At 40.7% G+C, this 23,964-nt stretch overlaps 3 protein-coding genes across 6 annotated transcripts; 2 read left to right on the top strand and 1 right to left on the bottom strand.

Moving 5' to 3' along the window:
* Positions 1 to 15: 15 nt before the first annotated feature.
* Positions 16 to 7,126, top strand: LOC147059015 (lactadherin-like). 2 transcript variants are annotated; one of them, XM_085907011.1, is made up of 10 exons: positions 16 to 262; positions 2,389 to 2,514; positions 2,584 to 2,715; positions 4,333 to 4,446; positions 4,698 to 4,879; positions 4,948 to 5,103; positions 5,169 to 5,313; positions 5,768 to 5,952; positions 6,027 to 6,182; positions 6,402 to 7,126. In XM_085907011.1, the coding sequence occupies exons 1-10, from the start codon at positions 187 to 189 to the stop codon at positions 6,543 to 6,545; spliced, it is 1,416 nt and encodes a 471-aa protein (XP_085763137.1). In that variant the 5' UTR covers positions 16 to 186; the 3' UTR covers positions 6,546 to 7,126. The 2 variants fall into 2 exon arrangements, with proteins under 2 accessions (XP_085763137.1, XP_085763136.1); XM_085907010.1 differs by having other exon boundaries at positions 5,750 to 5,952.
* A 973-nt stretch (positions 7,127 to 8,099) lies between these two features.
* Positions 8,100 to 14,006, top strand: LOC147059014 (nucleobindin-2-like). Of its 2 annotated transcripts, none has more exons than XM_085907009.1 (13): positions 8,100 to 8,270; positions 8,711 to 8,848; positions 9,199 to 9,306; positions 10,342 to 10,474; positions 10,551 to 10,654; positions 10,976 to 11,161; positions 11,302 to 11,392; positions 11,480 to 11,538; positions 11,608 to 11,700; positions 11,831 to 11,920; positions 11,987 to 12,157; positions 12,492 to 12,552; positions 12,624 to 14,006. In XM_085907009.1, exons 1-13 carry the CDS (start codon positions 8,163 to 8,165, stop codon positions 12,857 to 12,859), a joined length of 1,578 nt encoding a protein of 525 aa, XP_085763135.1. In that variant the 5' UTR covers positions 8,100 to 8,162; the 3' UTR covers positions 12,860 to 14,006. The 2 variants fall into 2 exon arrangements, with proteins under 2 accessions (XP_085763135.1, XP_085763134.1); XM_085907008.1 differs by having other exon boundaries at positions 8,102 to 8,270; positions 12,621 to 14,006.
* Positions 14,007 to 14,129: 123 nt separating this feature from the next.
* On the bottom strand, positions 14,130 to 22,201 carry LOC147059013 (caprin-1-like). 2 transcript variants are annotated; one of them, XM_085907006.1, is made up of 17 exons: positions 22,008 to 22,201; positions 21,161 to 21,295; positions 20,599 to 20,661; positions 20,428 to 20,514; positions 19,248 to 19,489; positions 19,079 to 19,161; positions 18,625 to 18,786; positions 18,493 to 18,539; positions 18,320 to 18,403; positions 18,077 to 18,238; positions 17,776 to 17,875; positions 16,144 to 16,205; positions 15,637 to 15,753; positions 15,258 to 15,411; positions 14,974 to 15,162; positions 14,779 to 14,888; positions 14,130 to 14,667 (listed from the first exon to the last, which is right to left on the bottom strand). In XM_085907006.1, the coding sequence occupies exons 2-17, from the start codon at positions 21,293 to 21,295 to the stop codon at positions 14,608 to 14,610; spliced, it is 1,857 nt and encodes a 618-aa protein (XP_085763132.1). In that variant the 5' UTR covers positions 22,008 to 22,201; the 3' UTR covers positions 14,130 to 14,607. The 2 variants fall into 2 exon arrangements, with proteins under 2 accessions (XP_085763132.1, XP_085763133.1); XM_085907007.1 differs by lacking the exon at positions 15,637 to 15,753.
* Positions 22,202 to 23,964: the final 1,763 nt, after the last annotated feature.

Raw genomic sequence — 23,964 nt, 5'->3', positions numbered from 1 at the left:
ACCCAAATCCTCTTGATCAGTCCACAGGGGGAAAGGTTTCCACCCACTGGATGACGTCACGGCCATTTGGTTTTTCGTCCGTTGGCTGCCACAGGATTCCGATTTTCACAGTGCACTTGAATGCGGCCACAACCCGAATTTCTGCTCCATTCTATACAACCCTAGTTCAATACAGAATAAATAAATATGACATCTTCCAAAAATGCAAGAGGAGTCAACGTGACAGCGATTACGCTTCTTCTTTGCCTGTCGTCGGTCATAGGTAAGTTTATTTGTCTCGCTTTACATGAAATGGCCTTTGCTGACGACTGTAAATTCAAAATGTTGCATTGATTAAATGTGTCATTTACAAAATAAACTATCTGAACCATGCAGCATAAGTTTCTTGTAATGTCATTTAAAAAAAAATAATGAAACCACTTCATTGGCCATTTCTTTATGACTTGTGTCCTTTGAGTCAATGTTGACAGTAGTATGAAATTTGAATTTGATCGTGCACACTTCTCTAGCGATATTCCTATACCAGTTGTTTACGACCTTAACTTGTTCACAGGAAATGCATTTCCACTTATAAATGGATTTTCTTTTATTATCTTATAAATCCAGAGTGATTGTAGTTACGGACAAGTTGTTATTAGTCTCCTCTTATTAAGACTGTTAGTGGAACCGTCCTGAGAACGCTATAGTGATATATTGGAAGAAGTGTTAGGAAAAAACCGGTCGCAGTTACGTTTTATTTTTCTCTGACAATATTACATTGTCACATAATTATGATACTTTTATTCCCATTAGAAACGTTGTCTAGAAACAAATAAGGTCATTTATGGTGATTTAAAAGATGTTTTTATTTGTATCAGTGGACATCATTGCGTGTGCGGTACTACAGATGGCGAGGACAAATAGCGCCATATGTGCTCATGTCTGGAATTAACATAAAGCAGCTGTCTGCTCACCTAACCTGATCAACTTGGGAATGTCCTGCCAACGTCTTGCACCTGCACACATCGTTTGCCAAAAATAGGAACCCAACATGTCTGGGCTGTGCAGAGTGCCATTGTCTGGTGCTAGTCGACCGTTATGACGTCATGTGGACATCCAGCACCAGTTGCACTCACAAATTACCTGCCAGTCAGGTCATTGGCATCAAAACTTGAGCTGCGCTGTCATGTTGTATAACTGCACGTTCCCTGCTCATTCTGTATGCTTTCCAACCGCTTGGCTAATCCTACAATCTCTTAATCCCAACCACACTCAGACACGTTTTTGTAGTCAATGCCTTAAATAGTAATGATCGTTTTGTTGTGAAATAAAAATCCCATCCGCCGTTGTAACATTGTTCCCGATTTTGAATTGAACAAGGTGCACAAAAAGGAAAGGTTATAGTCACTTGATTATGTGGTGCGTTTTTGTGCTGTTGTCATAGACACTCATAGAATAGAACGCGACACAACGGTCATGAAGACACAGTTTGAAAGGTGGATGGGTCTAAGGTGGCAAACTGCAAGTCCCAGGCTTGAGCTCTTTGTACTGGAGCTATGAATTTGATCAGTTCACGATACAAATTGATGTTAAACTCATTCACCTAAAATGCCAGATGCTGCTGAGGGAATAAATAACAACCTCGAATAGCGTTTTAAGAGTAAACAAACACTCAGATTATGACTCACAATCTGTGCCCTGCCACTCCCACTGCGTTTTTCTGCCTGATTTGGTGGAGACGTCCAAGAAATATGACTCAGTTTCCTAGGACTCTATATTCACAACCAAAATAACACGACAAATGTTTTGTTTTCCATCTAATTCTTCATTTTGAATGTTGTGACCCCATAAAGAATATTCATCCACTTGAAATATATAGTTATCTTTTTTTGGGGGTGTTTTTTTCTTTCTGCAAAATCTGTTGATGTCCTGCATTTTTCTGAATTATTTTGCAAACTGTAAAGAATGTTCAAAGTGCCCAAAGTGCGCGAAATAGCCAAACCAGCATTGGGTGCAAAAGGGACCACCGACCCAATGTTGGGTTTGCATATTGGGTCAAGGATTTTACTCAACATTAAAACATTTTGAAACAATAATCAGCATCATTTTATTATTAACATATTCTATAAAGAAAAAACAATAGACCTGTCAGTGGTCGCCAGAGCATGTGTTCAGCACAGTTTTTGCACCAAATATCTCTCGCAATCTGCTGGGTCAAAATTATTAACCCTACTTTGGTAATCCAATGCGCTAAATCCACATATACCCAGTAAGTGGTGGGTTAGGAAAGGAAAAAAGTCAAAGTAAATTCCAATGACATTTACAGATGGGACGTTCAAATGAGGTTGAAATTGATTGGCATGTAATTATTATCCATTTCAATATTGCAGCTTTTTTCTAATCTTCTAGGTGACTACTGTGAAGTGAATAATTGCCATAATGGAGGAACGTGCGTGACAGGGGTAGGAGATGAACCCTTCATCTGCATCTGTGCAGATGGATTTGCCGGCGACACGTGCAACCTTACAGAGACGGGTAGGTCAAACAAGCCATCATTTGACGACAAACATTTGTATTCACTTCAATCCCTCTTGTTTGACTCAGGACCTTGCAGTCCCAACCCCTGTAAGAATGATGCGTCTTGCCAGGTAATCACTCCTACCAGAAGGGGAGACGTTTTCACAGAGTACATCTGCAACTGCAGGGCAGGCTTCGAGGGTGCTCATTGCCAAACCAGTAAGTTGCTTCAAACGTTATCGAGGCCTGAACAATCACTTTTGACACTCTGATGTTCCCTGTGAGAAAAATGCGACACTATCACACGAACGCTAATAGCAAAGATTGAATACGTAATCGAGGTCAGCGCTGTTAGATAGGATGTGTAAGTCCCTGCAGTGGTCTAATGAAAGAAATCCTTTCACAGAGTTTTGTGGTCTTTCTGTTTGGCTAATTAAGTAAGTGAAACCCTCCCCAAGTCTCTTAGCATGCAGATGCCACCCACACCGGTTCTCACAGACTTAAACTCAACAAAAAAAAAGCTTGATTATTTTATTAAATCCCTTTAAAATCCTCTTAACATAATGACCAAGAGAGCTTGTGGTCATTGCAGGGTTGTTTAAAATGATTAGAAGGTCAAATTATTATTTTTTTCGGACTCATTTGTGATTCAATGACTGTAAATTGCTTGTATATGAAAATGTAGAAGGTGAAAAGGTCGTCAAAGAAAGTTTGCACTCACACCTTGATGATATTACCAAAGGGATACTTGTTTTGAATGAAAAGCTCCTCCCCATCGTCCGCAGGCTGAACACCAATTGTGGTGTTTGTGCAGTCTGCTTCCTGCACCACTTCTATTTCTGTATCAGATGTCATTGGCAGAAATCGTCTTGTGGTTTACGGTGTATAGTTATAGTCAGGGAGCTTTAGTTATAGCTTAAACTGTTATCTGGTAATGAAACAGTGCAGTTCTGGCAAATATGTGTTTTATTTTTTAAAAGCTATTTAGAGTTAAGGTTATATATACTGTGTAATTGTCTCTATGTTGTTTTTCAATGTTTATTTTGGTCCACGTGTTGCATTGCTGGATTAAGAGTAAATCAGTTAGTCTATTTTGCATCCTTTCTGAGTAGGCTCAAGCATTTCTCAGCTCTTTTATTTGTGTTGTCAAAGCCATACTGGCATTTGTTTCTAAGTTTTGACCAATCCTCTTAGTGGAGCAAGAATTGCACAGATCCATGTGGCATTACGTCAACCAGTCGTCTGCTTGAGCAGAGTATTTTGGGCCATGTGATGCAAGGTAGCACAACACAGTGCTTGTCATTGTTCTGCAGAGTTGTTGCATTCACACCGATTGTAGTCAACAAAATGAAGTTACTTAGACACTTGCGCTAGTTAATTGGGTCATTTTTTTTACTATCAGTGAATCACAACAAAATATTGCTAAACATGAAGCCATTCCTAAGGACGTCTTTCTCAGTAATACGTAAATGCTAGTTGACATCAACCCTTTAAAAAAAAGGGTGAAAGCTTTCCTTGAAAAAACTGTTTTGCAAATTTTATATATTTAGGAATCACAGATGTGAAATGGTCAAAGGCTCGGGTAATAAGTCAGTGTAGAATCTGAAAAAAAAAATGCTATTCGGTCATATTTAATTTGTCAGGGGTTTAGTTATTTCTGAATCTAGACCTGGTCCTAGAGCATCTTCGCTGGCTCCATGATAAAAAAAAAATATATATCACAAGAAGAAACAAAAATTGTATATGGCCATATACTCGAATAGAAGATGAGACTATCATGGTCAAAAGTACATTTTGCATTCTGTGCTTTGAAAATTATAACGTCTTTATTTGCAGATGTGAATGAATGCGCCAACCGACCTTGTAAGAACGGAGGCCTATGCAGAGATCTCGAAGGCGATTACTCGTGTCAGTGCCCGTCACCTTATGTTGGGAAGCAGTGCCATTTACGTACGTAAATATCGGCCCGTTCATTCTCATCAATTTATCATATTCATTCTTTAAGTATTATATATTCATATATGTACTGTATATTGTAATGTATTTCATGTAAGAGGCTCTGTTTGAAAGTCCAACCTCAAATTCTTTGGGCCCGATATGGTCCTGTGTTCTGGGAACATAGTGAGCCTGACCCCCCCCCCCCCCCCCCCCCCGACACAGGCCACTCAGTCTCTGTACAACTGGTGTTTTTTATGTCTCAGGTTGTATTTCTCTACTGGGAATGGAAGGAGGAGCAATCGCAGAGTCCCAGATTTCAGCTTCTTCTGTGCACTATGGTATTCTGGGTCTTCAGCGCTGGGGCCCAGAGTTGGCCCGCCTCAACAATCAAGGTATTGCCAATGCCTGGACATCAGCTGCCCATGACAAGAATCCTTGGATTGAGGTGAGAAAAGTTGTCATTCAGCCTCAGTGATACAGTAACAAACTGAAAAGAGCGTTTCTTGACCCCAGATTGACCTGCAGAAGAAGATGCGTCTAACAGGAATAATAACGCAAGGTGCCAGTCGCATGGGCACAGCAGAATACATAAAGGCCTTCAAGGTGTCCAGCAGCTTCGATGGAAAGTCTTATACCTCATACAGAATGGATGGACAGCGGAGAGACAAGGTTTGAACTTAGCTTAGTGCTACATGTACAGTCCATATGTATTGTGATACAACATTGTATTGCAGGTTTTGGTGGGCAACACAGATAACGACAGCACAAAGACCAATCTGTTTGACCCACCCATTGTGGCCCAGTACATCCGTATAATTCCAGTGGTTTGCCGCAAGGCGTGCACGCTGCGCATGGAGTTGGTGGGATGCGAACTCAACGGTAAACACAGCAAAAACATCCAGTTGCATCTGAATTCTGGTGGTGAAAAAAAAAAAAAAAAACACCACTTGATATGATAACTCTCCTTACATTATCATATCATCCACATACAAATCTTGCAAAATAACAAACCCAAGTAAAAAGCAATGTTTATAATTGAAGAGGAATGTTGTTAATGTGACAATATGAAAATGTCAGTGGAAATATTTGCTGTCACATGGTATTATGTAGCACTGTGCGCGCTTCCTTGCACGCACACCATTATTCTTTCTGCCTTCTTTCCTTTGTGTCCACTTTGGCTTTGGAAATGGAATCATTCTCATTTTTATCTTTATACATAATTTCCTGGTGGAGGATATTGATTAATCTCTTCTGGGTTTATTTATTCATCTGTTCTGCTTTTCCTCTCTTGGTTTTTCCATTCCTTTATTCACAGTTTCTTCAAACACAACAGGGTGCTCCGAGCCAATGGGAATGAAGTCTAGGCTGATCTCAGATAGCCAACTTTCTGCCTCCAGTTCCTTCCGCACGTGGGGCATCGATTCCTTCACTTGGCTGCCTCAGTTTGCCCGCCTGGATAAGCAAGGGAAGACTAATGCATGGTCTCCTTCCCTAAACAACCGATCAGAGTGGATCCAGGTGACATATGATGCCGTGGGTTAATGACTTTTTTGAATTTTCAAAAAGATTCATTGTTAATATTTCTTGCTTAGGTGGATCTTGAGAAGACAAAGCGCCTAACGGGCATCATCACTCAGGGCGCCAAAGACTTTGGGGTGGTGCAATTTGTGTCTGTGTTTAAAGTGGCTTACAGTAATGATGGAGAGTCTTGGAGTCTGGTAAAGGACATTAACACAGACAGCGATAAGGTCAGTTATATCCATTCCAACATTTCTCCTAGTTTTTAATATCTTAGAATTGGGAGAATGGGGCTCTCAGGTTCTTCAACGAGCATGAGTTTACGGACCTTGCTTTGTGCAATTGGACTCAGTCATGCTGGATCGTAAAAGAGCTGTCCTCAAGAATGAATTCAAAACCGATTTTTTTGTGTCACTAATAATTCATTCATTCATTCCTCTTACTCACAGCTTTTCCAAGGTAATATTGACAACAACAGTCATATGAAGAATGTATTTGAGCCACCGTTCTACGCCCGATTTGTCCGAGTGGTTCCCTGGGAGTGGCACGAGCGCATCACTCTACGCATGGAGCTGCTGGGCTGCGATGACTAGAAATTCAACTTTCTTTCTCGGAGCTATCACTACAGTACATTTCATTTGATCAGCTGCTCCTCTGACAGAGTTTACATGGCACTGTATAACGCTCTGGATGAAGATCATGTTGGCGGAATAGCTGAAACTTTCACATTCTTTGTGTGTGGGTGTGATTTTGTGTGCGTGTGTATGTTTTCAATGCTATGACTTTGCATATTTCTACGGTGTATCCACGCTCTAAATTGTATTGTGTTAAAGTCTTACAATTAATCCACTGTCTTTGACATGTACAAGCCCCCATGCTAATTCTGCTGCTGTTGAGTTTAAGACCAAGCAAAACATCATTCTCAAGGACAACTTTTATTGCATAAGTGAGCACAAAGTAGCATGATGAACCGTGGTTAGTACGATGCGGCTTTTGGTCCGCTGTGATTCCTGTAGATATAGTACTTTTTGTTTACATATTTCAGATGTATTTCTTATTCATGCTTTGGAAAAAAAAATATTTGGATGCAACAATTTCACAGCACATAATGTGTAGAAAAGTAAGGACGAAACGTTTTTAAAAATGTATTCTTGAACTACAATAAACGTCATTGATTGAAGATGACTATTCAATCTTGTTTCTTGTCATGCATTTAGTATTGTAGTCTCTCTCTCGCTCTCTCTCTCTCTCTCTCTCTCTCTCTCTCTCTCTCTCTCTCTCTCTCTGCCTCTCTCTGCCTCTCTCTCTCTCTCTGCCTCTCTCTGCCTCTCTCTCTCTCTCTGCCTCTCTCTGCCTCTCTCTCTCTCTCTGCCTCTCTCTCTCTCTCTCTCTCTCTCTCTCTCTCTCTCTCTCTCTCTCTCTCTCTCTCTCTCTCTCTCTCTCTCTCTCTCTCTCTCTCTCTCTCTCTCTCTCTCTCTCTCTCTCTGCCTCTATGCACACACCGCAGCTGAGTTTCTATAGCAACAAGCGGTGGCCTTTATTTTTGAGAAAATCTCCAAGTTATCATGGTCTAAAAACGCAAACATGCACGCACACAATAATTTCTTGGATAATTCAATAAAAGTTCAATTAAAAAAAAAGGTTAACCCGTGTTATTTAAAACTTGCTTCAACACATCATGACTGGATCATTACTATTACGTTTAGAAAAAAGAAGTGCAAAAACTGCCAATTACTATAGTAGTAGGCTTTATAAAGCCTAAAACATGAAACATTGACACATGACATTCAACTGCAAATTATGGCGTTAGCGAGCTATTTTTAGTAATACAATTATAAAATGTATACGGCACGGATATTTGCAGATTTCCTGATATTATTTTACACTTGTTTGAAAATTATATGAATCTTTTTTTAAACATTTTTTTCAACGTTTATCCAGGTAAAAATATGTTATGATTTGCAAAAGCAGAAAAAAAAACCAACAACATACAAATGCAGCACAGAAAATAAATTGTCGAGTTTGTCATTTATTCACTCATTCATTCAGACGTAATTGATGGTTTGTTTTACGTCATGACGCGATCTCACCATGCACATGCGCAGTGTCGATTCATGATGAACAACTATCGCCACCTCGCCACGTACTATTCGATGCAACCAAACTGCTAGTTGCTTTGACAGACGTGCAAATCGACCAATGAGAAAGAAATGCTACGACTTGGACCTCCCATGAGCGGACTAACAAGCCACTTGCCGACAGGGCTCCTGCAGTGGAGGCGATTATCAAAGCAAACAATGTTTTCCACCCAAAGTAACGTGAGTATACAATAAAGACAGATTTATTTGCTTTTGTTATGCATGTTAAACCGTGACTTTATTGTAGACACTAAGAGAATGAGATCGGAATATGATATAATTTGTACTTGCTTGGGGGTTCAATAGCTAAAACTGTCAGTGGCAGTGCTAAGGCTTATATCAATAGTAGCTTTTGGATTTCATCCGACAAGGTGTGATGAAATAACAAAAAAACACAGGCCACAATGCCATTCTAGGTCGTTTTAAAGGTTTGATATTAGTTGTTTTTAAAACTCTTAAAAACTGTCAGTGGCAGTGCTAAGGCTAATATCAACAGTTCCCTTTGGATTTCATCAGACAAGGTATGATGAAATGACAAAAAACCACAGGCCACGTTGCCATTACTCATATACATATATGAGTTGTTGTTAAAACTCCTTTCTTATATCTTCAATGTCAAGATGTGGTGGAGTCGTGTCAGCTGGATTCTGGTTCTGATGCTGGTCCAGCTGCCCACGTTAGAGGCTGTTCCCATCAGTAAGGACAAGACCAAAATGACGCAGCCAGAGGTCAAAATTGAAGATGCTCCTGCTAGTGTGGTAAGCTTACAGTTACAGTCTTATTTTTGTGAAATGTCAATGTAAAAAAAGGCATATATTAAATCCTTTGTTGAATAAACCTCTTAGTGCTCTATAGAATGATTTGAATGAAGATATCAAACTGAGATAGACCATCTAAAATAATAAAATCAAAAATAAACACACACACACACACACACACACACACACACACACACACACACGTAAGACACACTTAAACTTATTTGTCACCCTGAGTTAAAGTTTATGGTAAAACCAATGTTTCAAACAAAATATGATGAATCATTGTGTATTTAAACACTAAATGCAACTTTGTGTCCATTAACCTTTGATTGTTTCTTCTGGGAAAGGACACTGGGCTCCACTATGACCGTTACCTCAGAGAAGTCATCGATTTCCTAGAAAAAGATGAACATTTCAGAGAAAAACTCCACAATACAGACATGGAAGATATCAAGGTAAATCCCTCTTAACTCTGTTCTTATAGCCATAGTATTCTTTTGTTCAGACAAAGTTGCAAGGTCTTCCATTAGTAGTGACGTTTCAGCAGTAACTTCCGCGCAGTCAGAAAAAGCTACTAAGGTAAGACCTTGCAACTTCATTCATTCATTCATTTTCTGAACCGCTTTGTCCCCACGGGGGTCGCGGGCGTGCTGGAGCCTATCCCAGCCGTCATCGGGCAGCAGGCAGGGGACACCCTGAATTGGTTGCCAGCCAATCGCAGGGCACACAGAGACGAACAACCATCCGCACTCGCACTCACACCTAGGGGCAATTTGGAGTACTCAATCGGCCTACCAAGCATGTCTTTGGGATGTGGGAGGAAACCGGAGTGCCCGGAGAAAACCCACGCGGGCTCGGGGAGAACATGCAAACTCCACACAGGGAGGGCGGGAGGTGGAATCGAACCCGCATCCTTCTAACTGTGAGGCGGACGTGCTACCCAGCAACTTGTCTGAACAAAAGAATACTATGGCTATCACAAATGAAGACATAACAAACACAATCCAATCTGTTCTTATATCTTCATCTAAAAGTGTGTGTGTATGTGTGTCTCTGTGTGTGTGTAGAGGAGCGGTGTATTATATCGCATGAGGAAAACATTTCAGAATTTCATATGCAGGCTCCAAAGGAAATGAGATGTCACTCTGACGCTACAGCGTCAGAATTCATTTAATTGTATGCGTGTGTGCTTGTGTGTATGATGTCCCTTGAGGTAAACAGATTTCAGAATTTCATATGCATGCTCAAAAGGAATTAGATGTCACTCTGACGCTACTGTGTCAGAATTGAACTCAAGCCCTCTTTCTGACCCCGATTTTTTTCTCATCCTTGTATGAAAGGGCATAGCAGAAGAAAAACTTCAAACCCTTTTCATCAACCTACTGTACTACAGATGAAATGTGTATATATATATATATATATATAAAAAAGATGATGATGATGATGATGTTTTTGCTCCAACCCTTACATTGAATAATGTTTACCTCCAGCAAGGTAAACTCGCCAAAGAGCTGGACTTTGTCAGCCACCACGTTCGAACCAAACTGGACGAGTTGAAGAGGCAGGAGGTTAATCGACTCAGGACCCTCATCAAGGCTCGGCATGATCTTGAGGGTGGAAATGGTAGGTTAAGTGTGGGCTAATAAAATACGTTTATGTGATATAAAATGCTCTAACTGTACACGTGTCATTTTAATAGATATCGCAGTGGACCACCAGGCTCTCCTGAAACAGTTTGAATACTTGAACCACATGAACCCACACACATTTGAGGTGGACGACCTGGATCGCCTAATAAAATCGGTAAATTGGGCGGCCGGCAAAAATGTTTGCATGCTTGCTCCCTAAATTGGAAGACGCTGCTTTGTGAATGATTTGGATAGCAATATTTGGAAAATGACAGGTTGGCTCAATTAGCTAATTTAGGTATTTAAAAAAAAAAAGAAATGTAATTTATTATTATTTAAAAAAAATATATATATAAAAAAAAAAAAAAAAAAAGACCAAAATGCTTTGGACCTTGCTAAGTCAGTGTTGAAAGAAATCTCTTGTGCACTATTGCTGGACTAATTAAACAATTTTGCCATGTTCTGAAAGTGTCAAGCATGTCGTTTCTATTTCAAGGCCACAAACGATCTGGAGAACTTTGACAAAGAGAGGCACGAAGAGTTCAAGCGTTATGAAATGATGAAGGAGCACGACAGACGGGAACACTTGAAGACGCTGGATGACGACGAACGAAAGCGAGAAGAGGAGCACTATGAGGAGCTGAGGAAAAAACATGCCGATCACCCCAAAGTCAACCACCCGGTAAGTCTGGCTTGTCGCGTTTGATTCAGCTATAACGTTTTGTGAGTCTGTTTGTAGGGGGGAAAAAAAAGTCATCGTCAAAATTAAGCATCCTTTATAGATTATTTTGAAAATGTTGAAATGAGGTGTTCATTTTGTAGGGTAGCCAGAATCAACTCAAGGAAGTGTGGGAAGATACAGATGGCTTAGACCCGGAGGATTTTGATCCCAAAACTTTCTTCAATTTGCACGGTAAGTCATTCTTTCCCTGTGATGGGTTCACACACAGACACACACACACACACAAACACACACTTTGGCTTCCTCTGCCTAATGCAGACACCAACGGCGATGGCTTCTTTGATGAACAGGAACTGGAGTCGCTGTTCACCAAGGAGGTAGGAATTCTTTTTTTTTGTTTTTTTTTGGACTAAATAGTCCTTGACTCTCGCTCGCTGACTTATCAGTTGGAAAAACTCTACGATCCCACGAATGAAGAGGACGATATGGTGGAAATGGAGGAGGAGAGGTTACGCATGAGGGAGCACGTTATGAATGAGGTATAGTGCAACTGTCGGAATTAACTGCGTGATGGTTTTGGATTTACGGTCAGCTTGTTTGTTTCTCGCGTGACACTGAATAAAGTAACTCAAATATTAGGACACTAAACGGGTTACTAAACACCCACAGGTGGATTCAAACAAAGACAGGCTGGTGTCTTTAGACGAGTTCATGACGGCTACAAATAAAAAAGAATTCTTGGAGCCAGATAGCTGGGAGGTAAGACAAAATACACAACAAGCATGGTCTTTGCAACAAATTCAAGAAGTGGAAAATGTTTGCTAGACTTTGGAGCAGAACCAGGCCTACACGGATGAGGAGATGAGGGACTTTGAGGAGCACCTCGCTCGACAAGAGCAGGAGCTACACCAGAAGTCTGTTGACCTTCAGAATCAGAGAGATGAGCTGGAGAGGCAACAGGAGCAGCTGAACGCGCAGAAAGTGGAGTTGCAACAGGTAAGGGCATTGAAAGATTGAAAGAAAAGCTCCACAGCGGCCATTGGAAATAATTAAATAATTAATTATTTTTCTGGTCAAATCAGGCTTATGATGGGGCAAATTGGCTTGTGAGTCGACAAACATGAAATATTTTTCGACTAAAGCTATCTTGTATGTTCATTTCAAAAAGTGAAACTCACAACACAGACATATTTTCTTTCTTAGAATCTCGGAAACCGGAAATTCACCAGCTCAACAAATTTAAATGTTATATAAGCAACCATTGAAATGAATTTTAATATCCAAACTATTGAAATAAATGTACTTAGCAAATGTGCATTGTTTTCACCAGGCAGTTGAGCATATGGAACGACTCAAGGCTGAAAAACTAGAACCGCCTCCCGAGGTCCATGGTAGGTTTGCGCTCATTATTTCTTAGCGTAGGCCGTCTGACAATGCTGATTCGGAATCTTCTCCGCAGTAGAAGGAAACGCCTTACCGGAGACGCATGCAGTTGACGATCAACAGCGACACGACCGGGTGGCCCTCGTTCAAGAGCATCAGCCTGCGGAGCAGGTCCATCAAGATGCGGCTCAGGACCATCAAGATGCGGCTCAGGACCCGAGTCAACACCAGAATCAGCAGGTGGGCGAGCAACCACGCCGGGATTTGCCGCCGGGCCACCAAGAAAGCCCACAGGTTGAGAACCACTCGCCATAGGGCCTTCAACACTGGACTTCTGCAACCTCGTCCAATCTAAGAGTGTCTGGCCTTTTCCACCATGATGACTGATTGGTGCTTTTGAACACACTCAGGAGTCAGGACGATGAAGCACACAAGATGAACAATGCTAGTTTTTGGTGCCCGACTTGCCAATCACATTCTGGATTTTCAGCAGCATTTTTGTCAACCTAATGACAACAAAGGGACATTATTTTTCAAGGCCTGTGGAAAAAGTCATTTTAGAGCGACCACCAGAGTACTATGATGTGAAATTTTGAATAGATTTTTTTTTTTTTTCCTGAAATTTTTTTGGGGTAAACATGAATTACCATTAAGAACACAGATGGTATGCTGTTTGTTCACCACTTATCACAGAATTGCCATTCTTTGAATTGGTTCCCTTCATCTTTGTTAACCTAATCTAGGTAATCATTATCCGTTAAAATTTGAACACCGAGCTGCCAAGACTGGAAAAAAAGTAATCATTTTTGGATTTGTTTTTTAATTTGGCACAGAATTTACTCCAATTATTTGATTGGTGTTCGTGTAGGAGTTGGAGGTTGTTGACATTTTAAGGCCATTTTTTTTTCTCGTATACATAACTGTATATGGCATTTATTTGATCATAATTGATCATTTTTAACTTATTGGACAGTTATTGTTAAAAATGTTTTTTAATATAACAGCAAAATTTGGGCATTTGGTGTTTTAGTTGCATCTGACCTTTAACTACTGAATTTTAAAAAGGGTAAAAAAGGAAACTTTCTGTAATGCAGAAACTCTGCATTCAGCTCACTTATGTGATTATGTTGTACATGAAGTGATCTAATCTGAAGGATTCAAATTTTAGGTCAGATGTGATGTCACTTGACATGCCGTGCAATGTTGTGTTTTGTGTTCATCTTTTCTTTGCATCAGCAAAACAGAATGTTTTCTTTGTTTTTTTTTAGTCCCCTAAAATGCATACATACTTCCAAGCTATTATTTCTCTGTGCCAAGAAGTTTTCTTTGTGAAAATTCTGCATAAAAGGTTTGCACAATACATTCATGTGGTTCTGTTATTGCTTGCTGCTGGATTTAATTCAATCAAGTGTTTGTTGCTACTGTATGCCTCATTTCAAGACAATAAAATTATTACATCTATTCTCTTGGTGTAATTGATAATACTGTAGATTTTTTTTTTTATCTATTTTAACTAGCCAACTGAATTAAGTTTTCATTTTTGCAAAACTACACAACCATGTCTTGGGTAGCATGAGCAAATGCCTTGTAATAGAACACAACTTTATTGAATCAGTCTTGACTGATATACAAAGAGGTGATGGTGAGAGATTAAAAAATACATCGTCATGTCTACAAGATGTGACGGAAACGTGACCAACGAGCACATGCCAGAGGAAAATCTCTTGGGAATTATTTTGACAGTGGCAGGGTTTTTTTTTTTTGCATTGTTTTGTACAAAAAAATAAATTAATGAAATCTTTCAAGTTTACAGGAATATCTAGTTTATTATCGCACGTTATGTGCTGATAATCTTACATGAAGTTAGGAGACTCGGCATTTTGTGTTAAAACATTTCGAGAAAATGGGCAGACAAAAGCAGACTGACTCAGAAACGAATAAAAGATTATTAATGAGAAATGAAACGTTACAAAAGTGAGTTAGGGTGAGCACATTCAAAAATCCTGAATGCTCAACGTGGAGCGATAAGCCGGTCAGTAGGATCGCCTTCCTCGAGCAATACCTCAAGACAGTCCTCGGGGCCCCTGGGCACTTCCACGTTTGAAACCTTGTTGGTAGCCCTCCTGCAACAGAAATCATGAATATACACAATATATAAAGTTCACACCCCAACTGCTCAAATAAATGCTCCCCCCCACGATGACAAAAGATTTGTCGATGAAAGATAATCTTACCCTCTGGTAGTTGTTGCTCGAGTAGTCCCGGGGCCCCGTGTTGAATTGGCTTTGACCATAACCACTGCTGGGAGGGTTAGAAAAAGGAGGGCGGTAACCTTCATAACCCCCTGATGGAAAAAAAACCAAAAAAAAAACCAAGACATGAATTAATACAATCTGATCCAAAGATGAATTCTGATTAGGACAGCGTACCTCTAAATCCATTCGAGGAACCTCGGTAGCCGTTCATGGTACCTCTGCTGTTCCTCGAGCCGCCCCGGGGCACAGCCCTGCTGTTGTAGAAGGACTGGCCCGATTGTCCAAAGCCCGCACTGGGCGATGAGTCTTCGTGCACCACAGGTGAAGGCATGACGTGGGCTTGGGGCTGGAATCCGCCAACAACTGGGGGAGCCACGCATGACATAATACAATGAAATCCTACATTAGTCCATTATTGAAGGGGAAAAAAAAAAAGTCAATCTTCCTTGCTCATTCACCAGATTGCAATGTTTCCTGTGGAATGTCAGGCTGGTCCACAGCAGGATCTGATTGAGTACTCAAACTCTGCCCGTAGCCCCCGGGAAACTGAGACGGTTTATGAGGCTCTGATTGGCCACTGGCTGGTGTTGCAGGTGCGCTCATATTAAATACCTGAAAAACCAAATTGAGATTTCAACATTCCAAAAAGAATACTGTCTAACCCACTCGTAGTGCCCATCCATGATCATAAATGGAAGGAGTGAGACGGAGAGAGCCACGTGTCCACTACTCAGGAGGACAAATAAAAAAAAAAAATGAGGCTAGGACTGAGAAAAGAGAAGACATGCACGTATTGGCCGCACTTCATTTCAGGGCTGGTCAAATATGAAGCATTACCGCTTGCACTGACTGGAAGGGTGCAGCATTGACATTGATGCCTCCGGTGTGAGAGGGTTTGGAGGCAGGTGGGAAGGCAGAGGACAGGGAGCAAGAGGCAGGCGACTGCTCAGAAGCCTGGAGGGTTCAGAAATTGGGGAACAGGAGGAGAGACAACCGGAAATGCGGGGAGGTGAACAGAAGGGAAATTCTGCCTAAGAGCTCTTGAAACAACAAATTGCAGTCATTTGAGAAGTTCATTTTCTGGAACAATGGAAGAGTATGCGAATGATTTATCTACAGTATGTATATTATATTGTCACTTTTCTTTAAGACAACAAACGAAAATACCGAAATAACATTGCGCTAGTCGGTTGTCAGAGTTCTTACTACGCACACACTCACTCGTCCGATCACAAAATCTAACAACGTTCATGATCGAGCTGTGATCGACAGTCGGTGGCAGATGGATGAAGTGTCTCGCTCGGGCTCATGTCATGATAGTTCGGTTCTCTTTCTGTGACTTACTTGTGAGGGCTCCTTTGGTCCTGTCACCATGTTCATCGGAGGAAGCCTGGACTCTGAGTGAGCTGGGAATGTGAGACAATTGTTAATTAAATGCATGCCGGTCGCTCATAATTTCATTCGTCAAAATTGCCGAGAATATCGGAGTTTCATATTGAGATTAGATTTGGAGAGGGTTGGACATTTTTCATCATGAACATGGGAACTTCCTCTGATGAATATTGAGTTAGTTGCACTCATCCCTGGCAATCAATGACAACTTAATATTTTGGGTAATTTATACAAAGTGTATCATGTATATTTGGCTTTGCCATGAAACAAGTACCGTAATTTTCGGACTATAAATCGTTCCGGAGTATAAGTCGCACCAGCCATAAAATGCACAATAAAATGAAAAAACAAACAAACATATATGTCGCACCGGAGTATAAATCGCACTTTTGGGGCAAATTTATTTGTCAAAATCCAACACCAAAAACAGACATGAACCAGCAACAACAGGCTAAACGATACGGTATGCTAACGTGACATACACAAACGAGAAGCTGTGAACGGGCCTGAGGTAACAGTCAGAGTTATTCAAGTAAGTATTACATAAATAGCACGTTTATAAAACCATCTGTGTCACTCCAATTCATGAAATCTATCGATCGTGCTTTATGTAAACAATGCTGCCTATGTGCCGCTGACGTCGGACCCGTTGTAAATTGCATTTCTAATTATTCCACAGACCCATATAACGATATATAAAGTATATTTCAAATAACTATCATATTACAACAATATTATCAAACCATCTGTGTCACTCCAAATCATTAAATCCATCAATCAAACCCCTTGTTCTTTATGTCAACAACGTCACGCGTGCGCTGCAGAGATCTAGTATATAACTATATTGTAGCGTTAACAAAGTACCAGGAAAGACGTGGGTTTGGTAAACGGCTCTTTATTTAACAAAACAAGAGTTCAACGAGCCAACAACTACTGAACTTCCAGCCACGGAGGTGGAAGAGAGCTCCATAAATAGGAGCGGGCGTGCGTAAAAGTCATGTCCGAGCCCCATCCACCGTCCCCGGACAGCCACCCGGCCAAGCTCCGGCCCCCGACTTCCATCTACGGAGGTGAAAGAGAGCTCCCGTCGAGAAGGACCGGACGTGCGTAAAAGCCATAATAGTTTTTCAAACCTTCTGTGTCACTTCAAATCATTAAATCCTTCAAACTCTTCGTCCTCCGTGTCACTTACAAACAAAGCCGCCAATGATGCCGGTAGTACGTGGGGCCCTTCGTCATCTTCATCATCCCGTGATCGAATCCTTTGCCCTTTATGTGAACAACCGCCGCGCGGCACGGGTGACATCACTTGCAGTTCAAATGACAGTAATCCCCTGCTACATCGCGGTTCGTTTATCGCGGTTTCACTACATCGCGGATTTTTAAATTTTGAAAATTTGTAAAAAAAATCACATATAGGTTGCTCCTGAGTATAAGTCACCCCCCCCCCACCCAAACTATGACAAAAAACGCGACTTATAGTCAAAAAATTACGGTAATACATTATGGATTACGAGAAGTGTGGTGGGGCTAGTGGTTAGCCTTGCTAACAATTCAAGGTCAAAGCTGTGTCAGCATACGCACAGACTAACTCTTGGAGGTCCTCAGTCTTTACAGTCTTCATCGGCTGGACTGACACAATGGCCGGGTCCAGGGCTTGGCCATCAAAGTCCAACACTGAGTCCTTGTGGGAGAAGACAACGATGGGAAATCATGGTGTAAGCATACAGAAAAGGCATCATTGCAGAAAAGACTACAAAATCCTAGGATGGTAAGCTTGACTATGGTTACTAATTTGCGTACTTTGTATCATGTCCTTGTGTGAAAAGGCCCCCCCGAGCAACCCAAGTCAATTTGGTACCTACACCGGGTCTGCTTCTGTTACCTGCATGAAGTTGTATGTCCCTTGCATCTGGGCCATGAGGTCTTGCACCACCTGCTTTCTGATCACCGGGTCAGTCGACGGACACGGACTGACACGATTCACAGCCGCGCTCGGTTCTGGTGGTAGCTGGGCAGCGGGCTGGTGCTGGAGGGAATTCACCATCTTAAACAGTAATATGAATCAACAAAAACTACTTGGACAGAGGATTCACACATCGTAGAAAGAAAAAAAAGCACAGCATACCTGCATGTCCACCGACCACTCCTCCACATGTTCGGCGTCGGTACTGCGGTACGTGTTTTCCGGGATAAATTGTCTATTTACAAACTACAACAACAAATATATACAGTTGATCCATGAGCACAAAACTGAAAACTCTGTGCCGTATGCTAGAGGCGGGATAAACTGTATCATACCTCTGTGGTTTCCAATTGCACGGGCTGAGGATTTTCAGAAACTGTTGCTAAAAAAAAAAAAAAAAATAGTAACAAAAATCTTTTCTTTTCTTCTGCATATTTAAACAAGCCTCATCTTGTGTTAAATCCTACCAGGTTCAGATAATTGCTCTCCCACATTAGAATCAGCCACTTCTGTTTGCTTTTCCTGCTTCTCCTCTTCCTCCTCCTCACATGTTCCATTTCGACCACTTGATGGTCTATCAAAGTAGCCGCTATGCAGCAACTTGTCCAGGATGTCCTTCAGTGCCTTGTCTGGGTGGATGGAAGTCATCACAAAAACCATAAAAATGAAATGCAAATTCCAGAATGCAGTTCAGCATTGTGTCAAGTGGAAGACTTGAGAGGGGCAAACTTTATTTGAAACAGCAGCACAATACGATTCAATATATGAGGCGTACAAAAAAAGAAACGACACTAAGCTTTTGACAAAGCGTAAACCGATTGTCATGACTTCACACTACCAAAAAGCTTATCTATCTAAAAGCAACAAAAATAAAAAGTGGGGAGGACACTGAAAGTAAACAAGAGCAATGGAAAAGCTCACATGATGTCCCTGCCACAGCCTTGTCCCTGGCATCGAGCAGTTCCCACAGGTGCAGTGAAGCCTCTTCATATTGTTCAGTCAACCTGGAAGTGTGAAACAATTTATCAATATTGAATCCTAACATATAAATTCATAATATGTTAATCATAACCGGGCAGGTGCCACACACCTGACTTCACAGTTCCGATCAGGTCCGACAAGTTTGTAGAGCTCATCGAGCGAAGCGAGGTCAGCATCGGTGAGCAAGGACGAGCCAGAAGCATCGGGCCGCTTCAGATCCTGCCTGACATTGTCATCTCCCAACTGGTCCAAGATGAACTGCAGCTCCAACACAGTCTTCATTCGCCGTTTCTCCATTTCCTCTCGCTGCAGCTGTTGGCGTCTTGCGGTTTTCTTCGACGTCTTTTGAATCTAAACACGCACCTTTATTGTTTTAGCTCAAATGATGAGAAAAAAAGCACCAACTTGTGTTTATACTGTGTTCCCTGTGGTCATCGCACGCATTTTAGGCCACAGTGGACAAAACGGGGTGGACGCGAGACAACTCGGGGTGGAAATGTCATCGGCCGTGATTGCAGGGGATGCCCAGAAAAAGATAACAGTCATGATGCAGATGACAAACTTAATTGAGCATAGTAAAATGGGGTAAATGCAATTAAGTACCAAAAAGTTGGAGAAGTAGTAGAAGAAGCACACAATTTCCCTGGCATCTCATACCCACCGACAACAACAACTCTTGTAAAGCTCAGCCTTCTTTTGAATGCTTACCGTGTGTGCAAGACTGCGAGAGAGCATACTGCGTAGTGTGTACGTGTAAGAGCTCAAAAGGTTCCTGGCCTTTATGATTCCATTATATTCAGACTTTTGGACTGCTGCTAATGTGTGTTCTCTCTGTCCATAATTTGGTTAGTAGATGGACGGAGTCCCTGAACTGGACCAGCCTACAATTATCCTTGGCTTATTCAGCGAAGGAAGACACCAGAGTTTTGTTTTGCTTCTTGTCATACCTCATGTTCCCTGGCATTACGCTTGTCACCTGCAGCCTCATTGTTTCCAGTTGTACTTCACGTTTGTGTATTAAGGGGGAAGTCAACTTCTTTGCGATACGTTTTATGTCCCCGCACTAGTCTAAACACAGCATTCTTATTGATATTGCGTTTGTGGAATGTGAGTTAAGCAGCAAAATTCACCCATTTTATGCCATCTCAGGGGGCGACCATTTTGCCACTTGCTGTCAACTGAAAATGACATCACAGTTGCCAGGTCTCAGGTCACAACCAATCATGGCTCAGCTTCGGAAAACTGGTGACATTGCTAAGTTGAAACAAAAGCAATTTAGTCATACTCACCTCTTGGCCAAGCATCAGGAAGCTCTTCTGCAGCTCTCGAGCAAACTCAATCGTGGTGAGGATCTCCTGGTATTTTGACAAGGCCTCCTTTGGACACAAAAAAAGGAAAGTGAATTTGACTTGGGGTGAATAAAACAGGCTGTGTTTATAAAGCAGAGATCAAGTACATACTAGCTGATCCTGATTCAGGCTTTCACCTTTGTTCTTCTTTGCTTCATAGTCATCCAGCTTGGACTAAAGGAAACAGGTGGTGGTAAAAAATGTAAAATGGCATAATCTGTAGACAATGAACACATTGTTAACGGAGACTGATGAATCAGACACTTTTCATTCCAAAAATACGGTGGAAAAAATTAAAATAGCTGAAGTGAGAAGAGAAAGAGTCACAAAATAAATGTGTGCACCCATCGAGCTTACAGCGTAGTTTATAAAATTCATTTCTAGCACCCAAACTTAATTTTGGAAGCGGACATGCATTTTAGCAGTGGTGTTGGATTCAAAGTTAATCACAAGCAGGGGTTTAAATCTGTTTTCCACTGTGAGGATGAAAAATGAACATGCTAAGAAAGCAAAGCCACTTTCCCAAAACATTCCTCAGTGAGTGTATTTAACAACAGAGAAGATATTAAAACAGCTCTCGTTATGCTCCAATGCATGTTTGTTTCTCAAGCATTGACCTAAGTGTTGTGGATATGATGACGATCGTGACGAATACGATGGGTGCAGTTGATACCTTTTTTTTCTCCATGTTGCGAACCTTCTTGTCGAGCACACCAAGAACTTGCTGGATGGCCTCTGACTTGTTCCCATTTCCAACCTCTGGAATGGCAGACTGGACAGCATTGTTGCCAACCATTGCTGAAGGCATCTAAATTAGGTTGAGATAGACAGAGAGAGAAGGTGATGGGTTATACTTCATTATGTATTTGTTGGGCTGAGTAAACCAATTCTTAATGTCCAACGTGAGAAACCTTTCAATTGCGTGGGAGTTCATCATAGTGGAACACCGACATTTTTGGTACTGTTTACAGTTGTCGTGTGCTTCAAAATTGTAATTATCACAACAGAAAAAGATACCAGATGCAACAACTGTGAAATATATATTTTTTTGTTCTGTGAGGTGACATCAGTTATTTTTAAGAGGTTCAAAATGTTACGTAACGAAAGCTAATTGAGCGGAACAAGCGGAACAATGCGAGTTTCACCTTACTTTTAGCGTTCATGAGTTGTCCGAGTCTACGGGTGAAACGAAACTCACCTCGCTCGCGTTTAACTTGTTATTTAATTAGAGAACAACGTTGGTCTCAGGCTCCATGTCCCATTGTTAGCCTGCAAGCTAACCCCTTATTGGTGCTATGTTGCTATTTTACCCGTTTTCCCCACTGTCATTAGTTAATACATCGAATATGTCATTGTTTATGTTTACAAACGAGGATTTCTGTGACTATAAGTGCGGAAAAACAAAAAGAATCAGTGGATGCTACGGCAGCTCGTCGTGTTAAGTCGTCTCGGCTGAAACGTGAAAAAAAAGAGGATTTTGTACTTATTGCCACCCCGTGATTATTGTACGGATATCGTACCTTTATACTCTTTGTCTTCAAAGAGATTTACGACGACTGGATTAACAACAATTGTGCAGGTGAACTCAGAGGTTGTCTGTTTCTGTAGTATTTTTCCAGAAAAGATGCTCCGGGTGATACACTCACAAACCGGTTGAGGAAGAAACTGCTGCTCTATGGCTGATCTTTGGGTGCCTGCTGATCATGATGTTCAGGCAGGCAAGGCTGCAAGGACCCTTCTTCGGTGCCCTCAACTTTGCCTGATAAAAAAAAAAAAAAAAACCCAAAAACAAAGCAACAACAAAATAATTTGTTTTGTTTTTTTCAAACCACCGCCATACGTTTTACTGTACTATTAAATTCAAAAACACTTTCTGAGTGGTATACTGAACTGACCCACACCTCACTAGCCCCAATATCAGCAAAACATGAAGTAATTATACTAATTATATAAATATATACATATATAATGTGTGTATATCTGTGGGGGGGATTATAGTGTAAAATATATATGCCTTGGTTTACGTATACATGACTGTAATTGTAAATGTGAAAATGTAAAATGAAAATATTTGGTGCAATTGCATAATTCTAACAGAAGAGAGCATGAACGACACATTTATCGTGTGTAGGCCAACCTTCACGTCTTCTGAGTCCCAAATAAGTTCGAGTTTTTATCACGTTAAAAACCTTAACTAATTTTCTTGTAGCAGATGAACCCCCATGAGTTACACTGGTTGTTAAAACTCGATTTCGTTTTAGTCATTTTAAAATCTATAACATTAAATACTAGAATCAATTGCCAATTTTGATTTTGCATAGATTGATTTTGTTAAAACCTCTCCACTAGCACACACAAAATGGCCAAATAATGTAATTTGCAAGTTGCAAGGTTAATCCAGAGATCCAATTTTAGATTGTCTTATTCATAACAAGTTAATCTGCAAATAAGTCTTTTCATTGCTGTTATAACTTTAACAGAAGCCTACCATAAATTGAATTTCACTTTGACATACAAATATTTTACCCTATTATCCGAAGCAATATTTCTGGAAATGAAAGTATGGCAAGCACAACATTGAAGTTAAGAATATCTGTCCTCAAGAGCAGTGATCGAAATCACCCTTTCTTTCAATTTTCAAGATTTTAACTACAATATTAAATTTCCAATGACACATAAGCTACTTTTAAAAAGTATACAGAGAGGACAAGATGTTAAAGTTAATACTGAACTTTGTATTTTATATAAAAGTGTCATATTTTTGGATTATTAAGAGTTTTTTTTCTTTTAAATTTGTGATTTTGTGCAAAGACTTGGGGGTGCACAGAATCTGTCGTTGCTCACTGTGATGTAGATTTTTGAATGATGGCCAAACAACCTCTCTTCTTCAAGACTGCGCCACATCGGAATGGATTAAATATGTGCTGATGATTTATTGGCAAAAACCCACAAGAGCCCCACAAACACTTGAACCTCAGACCATTTGTTGTGTGGCTGACACAAGCCAAAGAATCCATCTGCAACCCCTTCGGTGCCCCCTCCTCTTCTCACTCCTTCTTTCGCACTCTGTACATTTTCATTCACCAGATTTTCCTTAGTGACTTCGGTGTCCTAAGTCAAACACGCAAATGAAACTTGTTGTCTGGTCCTAGTCTGGACATTTTTAAAACAATTGGCAACATGGAAAATTTATGGATGATAATTCATGGAACACATGTGTAACAGACAGACTGCAAGCATCTCCATTTTAAATGCTATTTTTTAGTCTTTATGTCAGAGTTTTATTCGCTGTCATGCAAAGACTGAGTTTTATTTGTGGAAGGTGATCTAAGTCCTTTTCGTAAACGATGATAATTGCTATCTAATTCCCGTAATAATAAAAACAAAATTCAGCATTTTTTTTTACAGCAGTGCATTTCCACACATTTTCACAACCCCCCTGATGGCATGTTCAAAGACTCTGATTTATTATGTGTT

This window comes from Syngnathus leptorhynchus, chromosome 3 (assembly GCF_054491065.1).
Source record: "Syngnathus leptorhynchus isolate UIUO chromosome 3, UIUO_Slep, whole genome shotgun sequence".
Taxonomy (NCBI): domain Eukaryota; kingdom Metazoa; phylum Chordata; class Actinopteri; order Syngnathiformes; family Syngnathidae; genus Syngnathus; species Syngnathus leptorhynchus.
The sequence above is the reverse complement of the archived record's forward strand: the minus strand, read 5'-3'. Positions and strand labels throughout refer to the sequence as shown.

Coding starts and splice junctions, on each gene's coding strand:
- LOC147059015 (XM_085907010.1), top strand. CDS start 187: ATGACATCTTCCAAAAATGCAAGAGGAGTCAACGTGACAGCGATTACG. Junction 4,447..4,697: donor TGGGAAGCAGTGCCATTTAC/GTACGTAAATAT, acceptor TTTATGTCTCAG/GTTGTATTTCTCTACTGGGA. Junction 4,880..4,947: donor ACAAGAATCCTTGGATTGAG/GTGAGAAAAGTT, acceptor TCTTGACCCCAG/ATTGACCTGCAGAAGAAGAT.
- LOC147059014 (XM_085907008.1), top strand. CDS start 8,163: ATGCTACGACTTGGACCTCCCATGAGCGGACTAACAAGCCACTTGCCG. Junction 8,849..9,198: donor AAGATGCTCCTGCTAGTGTG/GTAAGCTTACAG, acceptor CTTCTGGGAAAG/GACACTGGGCTCCACTATGA. Junction 12,158..12,491: donor AGAAAGTGGAGTTGCAACAG/GTAAGGGCATTG, acceptor TGTTTTCACCAG/GCAGTTGAGCATATGGAACG.
- LOC147059013 (XM_085907006.1), bottom strand. CDS start 21,295: ATGCCTTCAGCAATGGTTGGCAACAATGCTGTCCAGTCTGCCATTCCA. Junction 18,239..18,319: donor AGTGGTCGGTGGACATGCAG/GTATGCTGTGCT, acceptor TTACTGTTTAAG/ATGGTGAATTCCCTCCAGCA. Junction 14,889..14,973: donor TTCCTCGAATGGATTTAGAG/GTACGCTGTCCT, acceptor TTTTTCCATCAG/GGGGTTATGAAGGTTACCGC.